Source organism: Pan troglodytes, chromosome 2 (genome assembly GCF_028858775.2).
Source record: "Pan troglodytes isolate AG18354 chromosome 2, NHGRI_mPanTro3-v2.0_pri, whole genome shotgun sequence".
Classification (NCBI taxonomy): domain Eukaryota; kingdom Metazoa; phylum Chordata; class Mammalia; order Primates; family Hominidae; genus Pan; species Pan troglodytes.
Genome location: NC_086015.1, coordinates 127967270 through 127984786, shown reverse-complemented (window position 1 = coordinate 127984786; position 17517 = coordinate 127967270). Strand labels below are relative to the sequence as shown.

The following is a 17517-nucleotide window of genomic DNA, read 5'->3' as shown; positions in this document are numbered from 1 at the left end:
TTGAAGGTCATTTATCATTCTTTCATCTGTTTTTCTGTAGAAGAAAAACATGAATTTCTGTGAAAAACAGCTGTATTTCTGTGAAAATAATACTTTATTTTTGTCTCTTCTTCCAATGTCCTCATTCTTATATGCCTACTTAAAAAAATAAAATAAAATAAAATAAACCCTGCATTATAGTTTCAATGAAGTTTAGGAAGAAGTGAAAATAGATGCCTGTGTTCAACCTGCCATCTGACCTGGAGGCCTGGTACTGCTACCTTTTTATATAGCAATGGGTATAGGCAATGGGTCAGCATTTCCAGTGACAATCCCCTGCCTTCTCTATACTGCATTGTTGCCTGTATAGTTCATTCCTGGTTAAACACGCCATACTCAAGCGCCCTTTCCTTCTATGGATGTGCTGTAGGAGAGAATCTTCCTGCACTGTGGCTTTTTATAGTATTTAATTACCAGAGCACTCCTTTTAACAGAATAGTCACAAAGGCCCAGAATTCCAGATTTAGGTGTGATGAAGCAAGTCGATTGACTTCTACAGCCCTGGCACAGATATCTTTCCTGTGTCTCACATTAACATCTCCATGTATTATTTGGGCCTGGTGGGGTGGCTCACGCCTGTAATCCCAGTACTTTGGGAGGCCAAGGTGGGTGGATTGCTTGAGCTCAGGAGTTTGAGATTACCCTGGGCAACATGGTGAAATGCCGTATCTACAAAAAAATGTAAAAATTAGCTGGCTGTGATGGCTCACGCCTGTAGTCCCAGCTACTTGGGAGGTTGAGGTGGGAGGATCACTTGAGCCTGGAAGGTCGAAACTGCAGTGAGCAGTGATCATGCCACTGCAGTCAAGCCTGGGCAACATAGTGAGTCCCTGTCTCAAAGAAAAAAGAAAAAAGAAAAAGAATTTCCATGTATTATTTCCATTCTGTTAATGTACAACATTTTGAAAAGATCTTCTGAAAATATAAGGACTATTCTTAGGAGAGAGGAAAAGCTTCAGGCTGTTAGAGACTTTAAAACAAAAACATCGATTACTTTTGAACAGATAAGAAAATTGATCTTCCCTTTGAGAAATATCAAATCAGCCATCTGTTTTAGCTAAAACATGACTTAACCTATGGCTAATAATAGCAAACACATGTCTCCAGGAGGAATTAACTGGGGCATCCAGGTGATGAAACCAATTTCATTTAGAACTAGCTGGGGATTTAATCGGCCCATTATTGGGGGTCATGTTTAGCTTCACAAATTTCAATATAATAAAGCAAACTAGATTTCAGTTACTAGAGCTTATTTTGGACAATAATCAATATGATGAGAAACAATATATGCTAGTAAAACAAGACCAGGCTTGGAGTTGGGGAGCCCAGAATTTGAATCCTGGCTCCACACCTCCTAGTTGTGGGGCTTTAAGAAAGTTACTTAACCTCCCTGACCCTGAGTTTCCTTTACTGAAAATATACTTCAGGCTGGGTGAGATGGGTGGCTCACACCTGTAATCCCACACTTTGGGAGACTGAGGCAGGAGGATTGCTTGAGCCCAGGAATTTGAGACCAGCCTGGGCAACATAGTGAGAACTCCATCTCTACAAAACAACAACAAAAGATTCTTTTAAAAGTTTGCCAGGTATGGTGGTGTGCACCTGTAGTCCCAGCTACTTGGAAGACTGATCATCCTCCCCGCAAGCGTGGGAGGATAGCTTCTTAGGAGATTGAGGGTGCAGTGAGCTATGATACTGCCACTGCATTCCAGCCCTGGTGACAGAGACAGACCCTGTCTCAAAAAGAGAAAAAAGAAGACAAAAAGACAATATACTCAGCCTGGTGCAATGGCTCAGGCCTGTAATCTCAGCACTTTGGGAGGCTGAGGTAGGAGGATTGCTTGAGCCCAGGAGTTCAAGACCAGCCTGGGCAACATAGCAATAACCGATCTCTATCTTTTTTTTTTAAATCTGCTCAAACAGTATCTCATAGTGTTGTATGGATTAAATTAAATAATGTTTGTGTATTAAGCAGTAGAGCTCAAACAAACAAAAATAACATTTGTATATAGTATCTGCTTAGTATCTAGAATACTATAGATACTGAGATCATCATTATCATCATCACCATTACATAAATTTCCTTGGCTTTTTTTCTTCTGTTTGGCTACACAAAGAAGACAGGAAAGGAGAGGTAGAGTTTGTTTTTGATGAAAGGTGCTGTAATGGAAGGCAGTGAATGATATTGTGACTCCTGCCTAAGACACAGGCAGAAGGACCATTTTGGTTTCCTCTACAACGTCGGTCACAACCACGTCAGTTAAAAAATGTTATGCTTCACTGAGAAATGCCAATCAGAGCTAGAGATGATGTCAATGGCCCATCGTTAGTGGGTATTCTTTTATTTATACATCCGGGGGGAAGGATCTTACGGGTGGGCAACCTGTAAGATCTACCTACATTCCCTCACACAGACCACCTGGAGACCAAAGCATGCATAGGGATGAACGCCTTTTGTTTCTTTCCCATAGACTATTTTGTGGGCCAGGTGATAGATTTTTAATTTTTCTGTTAAAAGTCATATTTTTATCTGTTTTATTTTTGAGGACACACTAAATGTTCTCTAACCAAAATACTGCAAGTGAGAAAGAGAGAGAAAGAGAAAGGTATGGAGTGTATGTGTGTGGCAGGGGGAGGATTGGGATTAGAAATACTCATAAAATAATTAATGTGCTTGGTACACGGGCAATATAGAGATGTATATCCAACAATTAGTGATTACACAGTCTTCCCAGGAACATGTGGAATTTTTTACAAAAAGTAACCATGTACTACTCATAAAGCAAGTCCAAACAAAAACCAAGGAATCAGTACCATATAGATTTTCTGACCACAATGCAAATTAAGTTAGAAATCAGTAATAAAAAGATACTTTAAAAAAACTCATACCTTTAAAAATCTCATATATATTAAAACATGTTTCCATTATAACCAGGTCAAAGAAAAATTCACAGTTGAAGACAACTACATATAACTTATAAGGAAAATACTGCATATCAAAACTCAGGACCTATAGCTAAAATTGTACTTTGAAGAAAATTTTGGGCCTTAATTTCTTATATTAGAAATGAAGAAAGGTTGACAACTGATGAATGAAGCATCCAACTTAAGAAGTTAGAAAAAGAACAGTAGAAAATACAAACGAATATTTTAGTTTTTTTCTTGCTATGGAGAGAATTGCATTTGTAAAAGAAATAAACAATGACAACAACAAAAAGTTACTGTTCTGATGTGATGTTGCTAGGTGTTCATGAATGAAGGAATATAAAACTGTGTCATTACCTTCCAATTTCATTCAGCTCAGTGTAAGCTGAGTCAAAATTTTCCTTCCAAGAAATGGTGGCACCATCAGCAGCAGCATCTTCGGAAGAAAGAGAATCCATTTACAATATCGAGGATGTCATATAAGAATAAAGAAAAAATTAACAGAAAAGCTCCAGAGTAACCCCAAAGCAATTCTCATGACCAAATATGGAGTCTGACTCAGTGGGAAAATGCCATGATTCTCTGGAATGTTATTTTAAAAAATCATCCAAGGGGAAACTGACATGACAGAGTCAGCTTCTCTCTCCCATCTACTTAAACAAAGGGAAAACAGTACAATCAGAAATATGACTTCTGGATATTTTATAAGATAAATTTAGGAGAAAAATTTAAAAGGGATAAAAGAACACTTTGAAGACCTAGAAAAGCTCGTGAAAATCAGGGGTGTAAGGAGGATGCAGAGAGAGAAGGGAAAAGTTACAAGGTCAAGAAAGGAGAAAAGGAAAAGACATTTTAGAAATTTCTCTTTCTAACCTGAGCCACATAGCAAGACCCTGTCTCTACAAAAAAATCAAAAATTAGCCAGGTATGGTGGTGTACACTTGTAGTCCCAGCTACTCAGGAGGCTGAGGTTGGAGGATCACTTGAGCTCAGGAGGTTGAGACTGCAGTGAGCTATGATCGTGCCACTGCACTCCAGCCTGGGAGACAGAGCGAGACCCTGTCTCCAAAAAAAAAAAAAAAAAAAAAAAAGAAAGAAAGAAAAAGAAAAAATTATCTTCTTATCCCACTCTTCTCAGGCATTAATGAGCTTATCTGGTATACTGAAGGATTTAGCTTAACCCACAATATATGCCTGAGTAGATTCTTTGGCAGTATTACCTTGTGTGATGAGTCAATTCCTTGGCAATGATTCACGCACGCGTGCGCACACACACACACACACACACACACACAGAGCAAGCACAGCAATACGCATTTGTGTCATCTGTTGGGGACCAAGGTTCACAAATAGCAAAACACACAGCATCATCCGGGGCTGGAGCAAGTGAGCAGCCTGGGAGGAGAGGGGTCACATGAGCAGCTTGGCTCAGCTGACCCTGGAGCCAGTTCCCTCAGGTTTCCCAGAGCACAGCCTGGCTGAGACTGAAGGCGGCTTATCCATCTTGAATTCTGAGGAAACAGAGACCCAGGGCCTAGGTTTCTGCAAGAGTCACAGGCTCGTGGGAACAAAGTCAAAGTCACCGGGAGAAAACTGGGCTGACTGTGGGACTGGAACTGGAGAGCATTTCTGGATTCAGGTGGGGGCAGAGGTGATTTAGAGGGTTTCCCAAACCCCTCTGGAGACTCCAGAATTCCCTTAACCCTAAGGCACACAGGTCCATGGTCTTTCGAGTACAGTCAGCTGCCCCCCACCCACTGCTCTCCCCAGTACACACAGACCACTCCCTTGCACTGCCCAACATCTCACCATTTGGAGATTTCTTTAGGATAGCCAAGTTTTCTCTTTCAAAATGTCCCTGGGACGAAGATGTTTTGGGCAAAATAAGAACCTTATTTGTAAAATACTCATATTTAGCTAGCTATATGTGTATCTTAGTTAATTTTTCAACAAATCTACATAAAATTATACCCATGCTGAAAAAAGAAATTCTGGGATGATTGGGGGTGAGGAAACTATGAAATCCTCATGTTGTAATGAAGTCCTTCAGCCAGGTTGCTTTTCTTTCCCCCATTTGAAGTGGGTGAGTCCCTCATGCAGGGAGGTACGTTTACGGCTGGCAGGGGTGCCCGGGTGGGAGGAGGCTTTGTATTACTGTCTCAGAAGAGGGGCAGAGAATATCCATAGGACTCGTGACTCCTGCCTGTAACTCTCCATTCCTGGGGACATACTCATTCCCCAGGGAACTTGGCAGGTGCAGGGGTAGGCATGGGTGCAGACCTAACATTTGCCCAAGATGCTTGGAGCTATACTTTACAGAAATATTCTTCTTAGTCTTCTAAAAGGTGCCTCTTGCATGGTGGCCTGACATGTCAACGTGCCCAGGAGTCTGTGACAGGCAGCCAGGTGCCTCATCCCCACTGCCTGGGGGGCCAGGGCTGGGCTGGGACTCACCATATTCTGGAAGTCGCACAAACTCCGAGGGCTCGCTGGGAAGGCTGATTCCCCAGGGGTTACTGGCACTGACTCTGAACTGATAAGGACACCCGGGACTAAGGTCTTCGATGACGAGGTAAGTGTCCAAGGTCGAAGCCACTGACTGCTGCCAGATCTGAGAACCTAGTGTACGGTTTCCCAGGAGAGGGAAAGAGAAAAGCCAAAGGGATATTGTTTCAAAGACCTTCAGCAAACAAAGACAGGAAAATAGACACATTCAATTCAAGGGATGCTTGTGGTTACCGTGTCAGGCTCTGAAAGCCTGTAGGCTAACTATAGTAGTTTGGGTTCAGTTTCCTAAATGACGGAATAAATGGTGAGAGGCGTGGAAGAAGCTGGCCTATAGATTCTGTTCACTTTCAAATGTGCAAGTGCCAGAGTAAAAAGACATAGATAATATAGAATTTACAGGGGACACATGGCAAACTTTTAATAAGGCCAGAAGAGTATATTTTTAGTTAATAACATGAGAGAAAATATGCATTTGGAAATGGAAACAAAATGGAAAGTAACATGTATTGAACACTACGTACACGTAAAATACTGTGGAAGGTGTTTTCAACATAATTCTCTCATAGTTAAATGAGATTTAAGACAGAAAGTTAATTCTGTCTTAAATCCACAGAAACCCAGTGAGGTAGAGACCGCTAATCTTACTTTACAGATGTAGAAACTGAGCCTCAGAAATATTGAACAATTTGCCCAAGAGAACTTAGTTAATGAGCTGAACTATGAACTGGATAATGCTAAGGTAAACATGAACTTTGTAAAATGTGTCTCCCAGCTCACTATTAATACTTTTGTGCTAACCTGGGAGACACAAGAGTGAACAGCTTAAGAAGGATGCAGAAATAAATGGGTTTATAACTGCATAGGGCCTGTTTAATAAGAAAGAAGGAGAAAGAAGAGTTAAAATAATAAGCATAATGGAAAGTAGAATAAAACAAATGGTTTTGGTTCGGGGGATAGGGTAGCAAGCACTTGCTTTCAGTTCAATTGTGTAATTCCTAACGTTATTCAGAGTAATTGTGTTATTACTGTGAATAACTGTAGTTGTGTTATTAACAATTAGAGCTATCTGGCAGCTTCTTATTTTAACTAATTCTTCTTGCTAACTAGATGGAAGTCTCAGTTGTTTCTAACTGCTGAAGAAATATATTCACTTTTAGCATGTAAATGTAACAAATTTTAACAGTTTAAATTGCACAATTTTAAATGGCACAATTAAAAAATATATATTCTCTTAATTTTATCTGGGGATAGGGGGTGTAGAACTCCACCCGTACTACACTAGTTATTTCTCTGGGAGAAAGATCACAAATTATCCAAGTAGACATCTGGGTTCTAGTGCTAGCTCTGCCTCTCACTAACTATAATCTTGTGTTTGTTAACTTTCTTTAGGCCTCAGCCTCCCGCTCTGTAAAATGGGCTTGATCATCCCTGTCTGGGTGATCGAGCATGTTAAGTAGGGATATATGCATGAAGACACCTTGAAACCTGCCCTGGGTCATAAATATGTCAGGGAGGTTTGGATCATCTTAGCCAAAACAGCTGCTCGACATCTGGGATCAGAAGGCAGCTGTAATCTGGCACTGAGGCCTCTGTGCTGAGTTGGAAGACACAACAAGGAACAACTTCTGAAAGATGAGGAGGCTAGTATGTTCACAATTCTGAAGGACCTCCTAGAGACGAAGAGAAGACAGAAAAACAAGAGCAGGAGGCCGGGCGCGGTGGCTTACGCCTGTAATCCCAGCACTTCCGGAGGCTGAGGCAAGTGGACTGTTTGCGCTCAGGAGTTTCACAGCAGCCAGCAGCCTGGGCAGCATAGTGAGACCCTGTCTCTACTAAAAATACAAAAATTAGCCGGGTGTGGTGGTGTGCGCTTTAGTCCCAGCTACTCAGGAGGCTGAGCTGGGAGGTTGGCTTGAGCCCAGGAGGTGGAGGCTGCAGTGAGCCCACGTTGCACCACTGCACTCCAGCCTGGGTTGATGGAGCCAAACCCTGTCTCAAAAAAAATAAACAATAAAAATAAAGGAAAATAAAAGTGGCTCATGCCTGTAATCCCAGCACTTTGGGAGGCCAAGGTGGGAGGATCACGTTAGCCCTGGCGTTTGAGACCAGCCTGGGCAACATAGCCATAGCCCGTCTCTATTCAAATTTTTGAAAAAATGGTTAGCATGGTAAATTTTATTATGTGTGTTTTACTGCAATTTTAAAAATAAATGTTTTAAAAGAAGAGAAAAGAAAAAGAAGAGCAGGAGATAGTGCACCTTCCTCTCTGTACTCCACAGTGTAACCAGAAATAGTGCAGTTTCCTGTGCTGGAGGGGGGCAGCCAGCGGAGAATCACGGAGGTGCAGCTTCTCTCCTGGGCAATGGGGCGGTTAGGGGCTGCTGGAACACCTATGGAGACAGAAATCAGGATCAGGTGCTATTTCTGCAGAACTTGGCATTTTACACCAAGGTATAAGTCATCTAGGAAACATTACCTAACCCATGTCGCAATTTTTTCCTGTGACCTTCTCCACCAAGTGGCATACCTTTCTCCAGGCCCAAGGCAGATGTGGGAGACACACCATGCTGTCTGAAGTTCTTCCTCGGGCTAAATACTGCACCCTGAAGATAAAGCTTGGCCAGGGAACTAACATGTAGGTTTATGGTAGGCCACAGACAGCTCTTAGCAAAGATTCGTTCTCGTCTCATTTGCCAGAACTTTATTTTTGAATTTTTACAATGGACATTTTCTCCCCCAGGTTGCAGGGAGCCCTTATAATGTTCACTTAAAACGTAGGGCCAGGTGTGCTGGCTGACGCCTATAATCCTAGCACTTTGGGATGCCAAGGCAGGAGGATCACTTGAGCCCAGGAGTTCGAGACTCCATCACTACAAAAAGTTTAAAAAATGAGCTGGGCATGGTGGCACATGCCTATAGTCCTAGCTAGTTGGAAGGCTGAGGTGGGAGGATAGCTTGAGCCTGGGAGGTTGAGGCTGCAGTGAGTGGTGTCATGCTACTACACTCCAGCCTGAGCGACAGAGCAAGACCCTGTCTCAAGAAAAAATAAAGTTTGAGTAACACAAATTGATAGAGACAGAAAGTAGAGCAGTGGTGGCCAAGAAGCACTGGGGAGGAGGGAATGGGGAGTCATTGTTTAACAGGTACAGATGCAGTTTCAGAAAGATGGGAAGATGAAAAAGTTCTGTGGATGGATGGTGGTGATGGTAACCCAAAAATGTGGATGTACTTAATGCCACTGAACTGTACACTTATTTATTTTTAAGCTGTACATTTAAGATGGTTAAGATGGGATGGGCACAGTGGCTCATGCCTGTAATCCCAGCACTTTGGGAGGTCAAGACGGGAGGATTGCGTTAGCCTTGGAGTTTGAGGCCAGCCTGGGCAACATAGCGAGACCCTGTCTCTATTTGAATTTTTAAAAAAATCGTTAAGATGGTAAATTTTATTGTGTGTTTTACTGAAATTTAAAAAATAAATGTTTTAAAAAGTATTGTAGAAAACACAGCAAAATCCCATCTCTACAAAAAATGCAAAAAAAATTAGCGAGGCATGGTGGTGCATGTCCAGCTAATCGGGAGGCTGAGGTGGTTGGATTGCTTGAGCCTGGGAGGTCAAGGCTGCCATGAACAGAGATCATGCCTGGGCAGCAGAGCAAGAACCTGTCTAAAAATATATATATATTTCAAAAGGTTTGACTAACAAAGAGGCTGTACCTTGCACTTTGACTGTTGCAGACGTTGATGTGGTCCCGTGGTCATTTGTTGCTATGCAGGTATAAATCCCACTGTCTTGGGGCATCAGATTACAGATCTTCAGGGTGATTTCTCCAGAATCACTAGGGACACCAAAAGGATGCTCTTCAGACTCCAGTAATGAGACACTTGACTGCTGGGTAAAATCCCATAGGGTTGGCCCATGGTGTGCTGAGCTGAGAGTCCTCAGGCCCAAGGTCAGTCCCTGGTCTGTGAGCTACCTACCACCCTGTCTCTCTACATCCCCAGTTCCTTATATGGAAAAAAATTTTCTGGCCATGCCCATCTCTCAAGTTTGTTGTACATGAGGGATAAAATAAGGAATAAAATGACATAAGAATTAGAGCATTGTTTGAAATATATAAAGTTGTATGCAAGTTCTGGCTCATAGTATTATTAGTATTATTACCACTAGCAACTTTGTCCTAGAATATTTTCAGTTTCACAGATCGAAAATGAATGATGGAAAAAAAAAAAGGAAAGACTCAAGAATAAAAATATTTTAAGTATTTCAAATTCTAGATGTGGGATCCTCAAAATAATTAAGTGAATTTCTAAGAAAGAGTAAATTCCATCACCTAAATGATAACTTCGCCATTCATCCCAATATAAGGTCCAGGAATATCCCCAGGGGAGAACTGCTCTGAAATACAGAAGTCACAGTCAGCTCTGCCCCTTCCCTAGGGTTATGATATCCCCTGGCGCTTTTCATGATCCTCACCAACCACTGCCTCTCACACTAGGCTTCTTGGACCCACTGATATTTTATGACCTGGCCTCTTTATGGTCTCTGCTGGGAATACCAAGGAATGATGGTCTTCTTCTTTTTCACATACACACAAATTAAGTCAATGAATGAAAGTTTCTTGATTCTAGGGGCTTCTTCCACTAATGTTTCTCAAGCATCTAGGGCTTGCTACCACTTGTCCACTGTAAGCAACAGTACACAGTCCAATTCATAGTTAGTAACAATAAATGCTGACACAATGATTGGGAGGCAGTCAGCTAAGTTTTGTTAAATGGACTCTGTGTGTAGAAACATCCTTGCGGCTTGATTTTCTATTGCACATTTTGGAATTAGTCGTTTCTTTTTCTAATAACACTGTTCTTAGGTGAGGAATTAAACATCTCACTGTTTCACAGCATCCTGAAAGGCACAAAAAATGTCAGGATGTCCAGATGTGAGGATTACATTTTTACTACAGGTCTGGAGCCTTCGCCACTTAAATCAGAAGTCTAAATCTTCTGACTTAGGGATTCACTTGGGGATCTGTAGGGAAATATCATCTATCAGGGTGAATGTAAGGCAGTGACTGTAAAAACTCTTCATAAGTATGGTGCATGCTTGACTTGAGATATAAAGGTTTATGTTTTTCCCTATTTGTTTAATGTGGGTCTGGAGCACAGTCTTTACAAACCATTCTGTTGATCCCAGGTATGTCTACATGGTGCTGAGCACCGTGGGAAATGTGTGCTGGTGCTGCTGCAGGTGTCCATCAGGCTGCAGCGTGAGTGGCAGAGGCTCTGACTAACACTTGAGTCTCCTCAGTCTCTCTCTAATCAAGTCCAAGTGTTTGCCCAAGAACAGGCTCCAGGGCAGCTATTCTCTTGCAGAGCCCAGTCACCAGAGCAGAAGTTGCACCCCAGATTCAGCCTCTCAGTGCTGTGTCAAGCAAGGGGCTGCTGTTGCTGATGTTAGGGCAATCAGCTTACCAAGAGGAGACGGTGTATGTGGCTGAGCTGTTATCAGTGTCAAGGATGTTCTGGTCTGGACCCTTCCAAGTGATGGTGGGCTTTGGCCGCCCACAGACTTTGCACTGCAGTATCACTGTGTCCCCAAGCAAGCAGGTCACATCCACCAAGGGCACAAGGAATTCTGGGGCCACTGTGATCAAATCAACATACATTAACATCATTCAGAGCAAATTTAGGATAAAACGGCCATTTTGTTTTAACACACCACTCTCATTTCCCACCCATGTCATGTAATGATTCAAATAACCTTCAGTATAACACTGGTGAGTCATCTGGGTCTCTTTAAAAAGTGTTTAAAAGTGATAACTGTTTATTATAGAAAAAAATAGGAAATATAAACAGAAAGAAAGAAAAGCTCCATAATGTCATAATCCAGAGATAATTACTGTAAGCATTCTGGTATATACCCTTTTGGGCTTTATATAAACAGACTTCTTATAAAACTTGGATCCCATTATACATATTGCAAGGTTTAGTCTTTTTCATCTAATAATTTATCACAAACCTCTTTCCTTGTCCATTGATACAGAACTATATCACCATTGCTTACAGCCAGTGCTTTAGTGCTGGATTAACTATAATTTATTTAACCAATCCCCATGTTTCCAATTCTAATGCTTTTTAACTCACCTTCTTGGATGAAATTTGGATTTAAGATCTGAAAAACAAAAAGAAACAGAAAATTGCTTGAATCCTAAACTACTAAAAGAGAACAAGGGACTTCACCGTATTGAGTAAAAAGAAAGTACAATTTAGGGAGATGAGGCCTGGAGCCCAACTTCCCACTGTGTTGTGACTGTATTACTGTCACATTAGTAAAACCTCTCTTTAGCAACAATTGGCACTTGGTTTACTCTGTCTAATCCAGTTGTTCACATTCCTGCCTGGCAGCGTGCGGCCCCAGGCAGGTTTATTGTAACTTGGAGCTCTGCTAGCTGAGGTCTTTCTGTCCTCCCTCTTCTCAGTTGCTTTTCTTCCCTTCACAGGCAGAAAACCCACTCTCTTGGTCATTATGCACACAAGCAATGTGGTGGCACTGATTCTTCCTAGCATCATAAACTCAAAACTAGAGGACCTGAGACCTATCAAACTGGAAGGGTCATTGAAATTCACTAATACAGTGGATTCCTTCCAAATGTCCTCCCTTTACCCTTTGCTCATCCCCAGGCAGGGAAACGACTCTTCAAGCAGCTAAACACAGAGCTTCTCTGGATGAAGGGGAATAAGAGAAGTCGTCTGTCTCTTCTTTCTCAAGCATGATCTCCTATAGCCCAGGCCTGCATGGGGCAACTTGAAGCCACTGACCCAACCATTCCAACCCTTTCCACTTCATAGGTGAGAAAATGAATACTAAGTGACTAAGCCGACTAACTCTGGTCACAAGGCTGGTTCAAGGGAGGAACTGATAGGGCTCTTGGTATATACCATGCTGCCTGCCTCAGGACACCTTGGAGATTTCACAGTAGGGAAAACATTTTAGCCAACTAGCCATTCTGGAAAGCTACATCTTCTTGAGAAGATGGTCACTTTTCCCCCCATCTTTTGTATTACCACTAATCATGCATGTCCAGATTGTACAGCCTGGCATTGTTTAAAAAAAGCACGGACTTTGGAGACAGGCTGAGGTCATCTGTTTTGTTTAATGTGATTGTATGTTAATTACATAATAACTGATGTTCCACTATAATATGGGGATAAATAATACCTAGTGTCAAGTGTTATCACAAAGATTAAATAAAATCTTGTACATCAAGTGCTTAGCACAATGCCTGGCAAATAACAGGTACTCAATACCTATTTAAATAAAGATGATCTCATTTTAATCATCTTCCTTCTGCTAAGCAGACTGTTATTAAAGTGGCTTATCTTTAATAGCTTATTTGGCAAAATTCTTCTTTCCTTTATCATGAAGCCAGAAAACTCACAAGCCTTACAAAATAGCCCAACTGGGGCCTCTGCACTTATTTCCCTGTATGTATGCATATCTTTGTGAACATGCATGGTTTTGTGTGTTCTTCCCTTATAGAGGAATCCACATAAACCCTTTGGAAGAAAGACATTATTTCCTTCTTTGCGTTCCCCTTTGCAAATCAAGTGCCTGCTTATACCACCCAGGTTTTGTAAAAAGTGGGCTGCAGAAAACCCTTGTGAAGCCAAGTTCTGGGCTGAGTGCCCCAACTCTGGCCATTGCAATGCCCTCTGCTAGTCTCAAAAGACCACTTACACCTCTGCTTAGCCTATCTTTAAATCAGTGGTTCTCAACGCCTGACCTGGGCAGCCTTAAAAACACGAGAGGCTAATGCCTGGGCCTCATGCCTAGAGATTCTGTTTTAATTGGTGTGAGGTGGGGCCTGGGCATTGGGATTTTTTTTTAACTCTCTAAAGTGAATCAACATGCAGCCTTGTTTAATGAACCTGATGAAAGTCCCCCTCTATTCCAGGGAACTGATCTTGGATAAACCAACTTCCTGCCCCGGAGGCTTTTCTGGGGTGGGATGGGGGAGTGGATGAGAACATCTGGTAGAACCTACTGCATTTCCCACACCTAAAAGAGTCCTCTGTGTGAAAAGGTTTCGAGGCATGGCATGGGGAAGGATGTAAAGGGTTGCTCCACTCAAACTATTAAATCAACCATGAGCAGCACTGCATCACCTGTAGGGGAGCGCTAAAGAGGCCAAACATTTCTCTCCCTGGTTTGGATAAGGCAGGGAGAATGGCATCCCAGTCAGTCATTTGACAGTCAAAGAAAAGAAGGCTAAGAATATTTTCTAAATGTTAACAGTGGTTATCTCAGGATGGTAGGTTTAAGGGTGGCTTTGTCCCCATTCAAAAAACATTAACTGAACTTGTCATCCTCTCTAAGTACAGTTTTGTGGGTAGAGAAATACTAAGACATAGGCTCTACCCTTGGGATTTATAAAGCATCTTAATTTGGGGTGACTGTTGTTTCCTTTCTTTTCTTATGTGGGCTTCCCAGATATTCTGCAGTCAGCATGTTTCGCTTTCTTTATTTTATTTATTTATTTATTTTGAGACGGAGTTTCACTCTTCTTGCCCGGGCTGGAGTACAATGGTGTGATCTCAGCTCACCACAACTTCCACCTCCCGGGTTCAAGTGATTCCCCTGCCTCAGCCTCCCGAGTAGCTGGGATTACAGGCATGTGCCACCATGCCCAGCTAATTCTGTATTTTTAGTAGAGACGGGGTTTCGCCACGTTGGTCAGGCTGGTCTTGAACTCCTGACCTCAGGGGATCCACCTGCCTCAGCCTCCCAAAGTGCTGAGATTACAGGCATGAACCACCACGCCCGGACTCACTTTCTTAATAATTATTTTTGAAGGAAAAATACAGCACGGTCAAACCTATTAGACTATAAGCTCTTCAAAGACAGGAAGTATTTGTCACTCACCTTTGTACCTCAGGGCCCTAGCCCAGGGTCTGTCACATAAAGGGTATTTAATAAATGTTGGTGAATACATATTTGACCTTTGACTTCATTTCAGACCTTCCAAGAACTTAGGACTGGTTCGTAAATAGAATCTCAGAATAGGACCAAGAGGACCAATGTTATTAGTCATATACCCAAAATACTTAGTTCTGGGTATATGACTAATAATACTTGACTAGAGCCTGTTGGGAAACACAGATGGATGCAAACTTTTTAGAAAATGATTTTACTACAACGTAATCCATAGCTTCTGAGAGAGGACGTTCTTAGCAGCACGCTGCACAGAAGAGTGTAAGCTTGGGGAGCAGACAGAGCATGTAGTATCCAGACTCAGGGCCAGACACTCTCCCTCACCTTGGACGACATTCTTAAGCAACTCCTGCCTCAGTTTTAGCTGTACACTGGGGATAAAAATGCCCACCTGGAAGGGTTGTTGGATGTAAGAACTCAATTTATTTGATGAAGAGGTACTGAGCTGACCCTTGGTGAGGTGGTAGTGACCGGGCAGGGAGTAAGGCAGGCGTGCTCTCTACCCTCAGTGGGCCAACAGTCTAGTGGGAAAGACGGAATTCAACAACATCTGCATTTGATGCAGCGCCTGACAGATGTTAATGACCAGCTTTCAACAAACATGGAACGTTACACTGTCCCCCATGCTGCCCCCACGCCATCAGAAGGACTCTAGGGTGGAAATGATTTGATAATACCACTAACTTTGTTCAGTGGCCTGTGCTTCCCATCATGATGGGAATCCACAAGGAAGCAGGGCATGGAGTCCATGCCAGGGGTCTCACAGAGAAGAAAGCTGACAAAATGGAAGAGACAAGTAGCAGGCTTATATGCTATACAATTTTAAGTAGGGCTTCATAAACCTACACTGTGGTACTTATAAAACCTACACTTTTATAAGAAAATGCCCCAAAGTGCTGCTTAAAGAACTTCTTGCCTTGTTCCTCTTTTTCATCACATAACCCTAACTGTGCTAAGTATATTTATTACTAAACAGACACACTTTAAAAAAGCAAATATTGGCTGGGCACGGTGGCTCACACCTGTAATCCTAGCACTTTGGGAGGCTGAGGTGGGTGGATCACTTGAGGTCAAGAGTTCAAGACCAGCCTGGCCAACATGGCGAAACCCTGTTTCGACTAAAAATACAAAAATTAGCCAGGCGTGTTCCTGCCACACATAGGTGTGGCAGGTGCCTGTAATCCCAGCTACTAGGGAGGCTGAAGCACAAGAATCACTTGAACCTGGCAGGCGGAGGTTGCAGTGAGCCAAGATCATGCCATTGCACTCTAGCCTGGGTGACAGAGTGAGACCCTGTCTCAAAATAAAATAAATAAAATAAAATGCAAATATTGGCCAAGTGCAGTGTCTCATGCCTGTAATCCCAGCACTTTGAGAGGTCAAGGTGGGAGGATTGCTTGAGACCAGGAGTTTGAGACCAGTCTGAGCAACACGAGTTGTCACTACAAACATTTTTAAAATTAGTTGGGCATAGTCCTAGCTACTTCAGAGACTGAGGTGGGATGATCACTTGAAACCAGGAGGTTGAGGCTGCAGTGAGCCATGATTGCACCACTGCACTCCAGTCTGGGCGACAGAGCGACCTTGCCCTGGGCGACCTTGCCTCAGAAAAAAAAAAACAAAAAAAAACCTTTTTCTTTTTTTGAGACAGAGTCTCCCTCTGTCACCCAGACTGGAGTGCAGTGGTGTGATCTCACCTCACTGCAACCTCCGCCTCCTGGGTTCAAGTCATTCTCATGCCTCAGACTCCTGAGTAGCTGGGATTACAGGCACATGCCACCACACCTGGCCAATTTTTTGTAGTTTTAGAAGAAAGAGAAAAAATGAGGGAGGAATCTTCTATGACCGTAGTCCAGAGTCAAAGTTAGAAAAAAAACATTAGTGCGGACCTTGCCCAGGCTCTTGGTCCTTGCTGGAGGATTTTAAATTAAAGGACTGAGTAGAGACAGGATAGATAGAGAGGTGGAGAGCAAAGATAAGCAGGTAGGCCTTTGATGTCAATGACAAAGTTTCACAATGCTTTTCCTAAGACCCTCCCACTTTGCTGAATGCTATGATGGAACAAGCACTGGAATAAAATTCAAGAGCTCTCGGAGCCCGTCCTCTGTCACTGTGATCTTAACACTTCACTTCCCTATCTCACCTAGGAAATGGGGATACATAACATTTGCTCTGCACTTCCTCCAGGGTTTTGGAGGAGCACATGAAGGAGTTTGTGAGTAGCTTATGCGAACTTCAAGTAATCCGCCCGCCTGGGCCTCCCAAAGTGCTGGGATTACAGGTGTGAGCCACCATGCCCAAACAAAAGCAAATATTCCTAATTTGAGTGTAGTCCTTAGCAGAGACACTGGAAAGAAAGATTGCGAATAAGACTTAATTACAGGTTCTCCATCCGGAAGGGACTCATGAAAGCCTTTGGTCTTCATTCTTCTGCCTTTTGGCTGGCCCAGGTGAGGACAGCCCACCTTGACACAAGGTGTGGCTGATAATGGTAATAGCATCACTGATTTGGGTAGCATTATGTGGTTTGCATAAGCTACTCACAAACTCCTTCATGTGCTCCTCCAAAACCCTGGAGGAAGTGCAGAGCAAATGTTACGTATCCCCATTTCCTAGGTGAGATAGGGAAGTGAAGTGTTAAGATCACAGTGACAGAGGACTGGCTCCGAGAGCTCTTGAATTTTATTCCAGTGCTCGTTCCATCATAGCATTCAGCAAAGTGGGAGGGTCTTAGGAAAAGCATTGTGAAACTTTGTCATTGACATCAAAGGCCTACCTGCTTATCTTTGCTCTCCACCTCTCTATCTATCTTGTCTCTACTCAGTCCTTTAATTTAAAATCCTCCAGCAAGGACCAAGAGCCTGGGCAAGGTCCGCACTAATGTTTTTTTTCTAACTTTGACTCTGGACTACGGTCATAGAAGATTCCTCCCTCATTTTTTCTCTTTCTTCTTTGAAGCAAATCAGAGTACGAACTAGAGGAGAACACCCTTCTCACACAGTAGACTAATTACCGATATATTTGTCTGTGGCTCCCTATGGACTGCAGGGCCCATGA

The 17517-nt window shown here is 42.7% G+C and overlaps 1 protein-coding gene across 16 annotated transcripts in view; it reads right to left on the bottom strand.

Moving 5' to 3' along the window:
- KALRN (kalirin RhoGEF kinase) overlaps nt 1-17517 on the bottom strand; it is a 690517-nt gene that overhangs the window by 20869 nt on the left and 652131 nt on the right. For 15 of the 16 annotated variants that reach the window (XM_016941792.4, XM_016941780.4, XM_016941788.4 and 12 more), the window contains 6 exons: nt 11613-11640; nt 10941-11112; nt 9189-9310; nt 7731-7862; nt 5419-5583; nt 3322-3400 (listed from right to left, as the gene is read on the bottom strand). In XM_016941792.4, the coding sequence (XP_016797281.2) occupies nt 3322-3400; nt 5419-5583; nt 7731-7862; nt 9189-9310; nt 10941-11112; nt 11613-11640 (698 nt within the window). Of the gene's footprint in view, nt 1-3321; nt 3401-5418; nt 5584-7730; nt 7863-9188; nt 9311-10940; nt 11113-11612; nt 11641-17517 lie in introns of those variants that run through there. The other variant, XM_016941791.4, reaches the window with a different exon arrangement.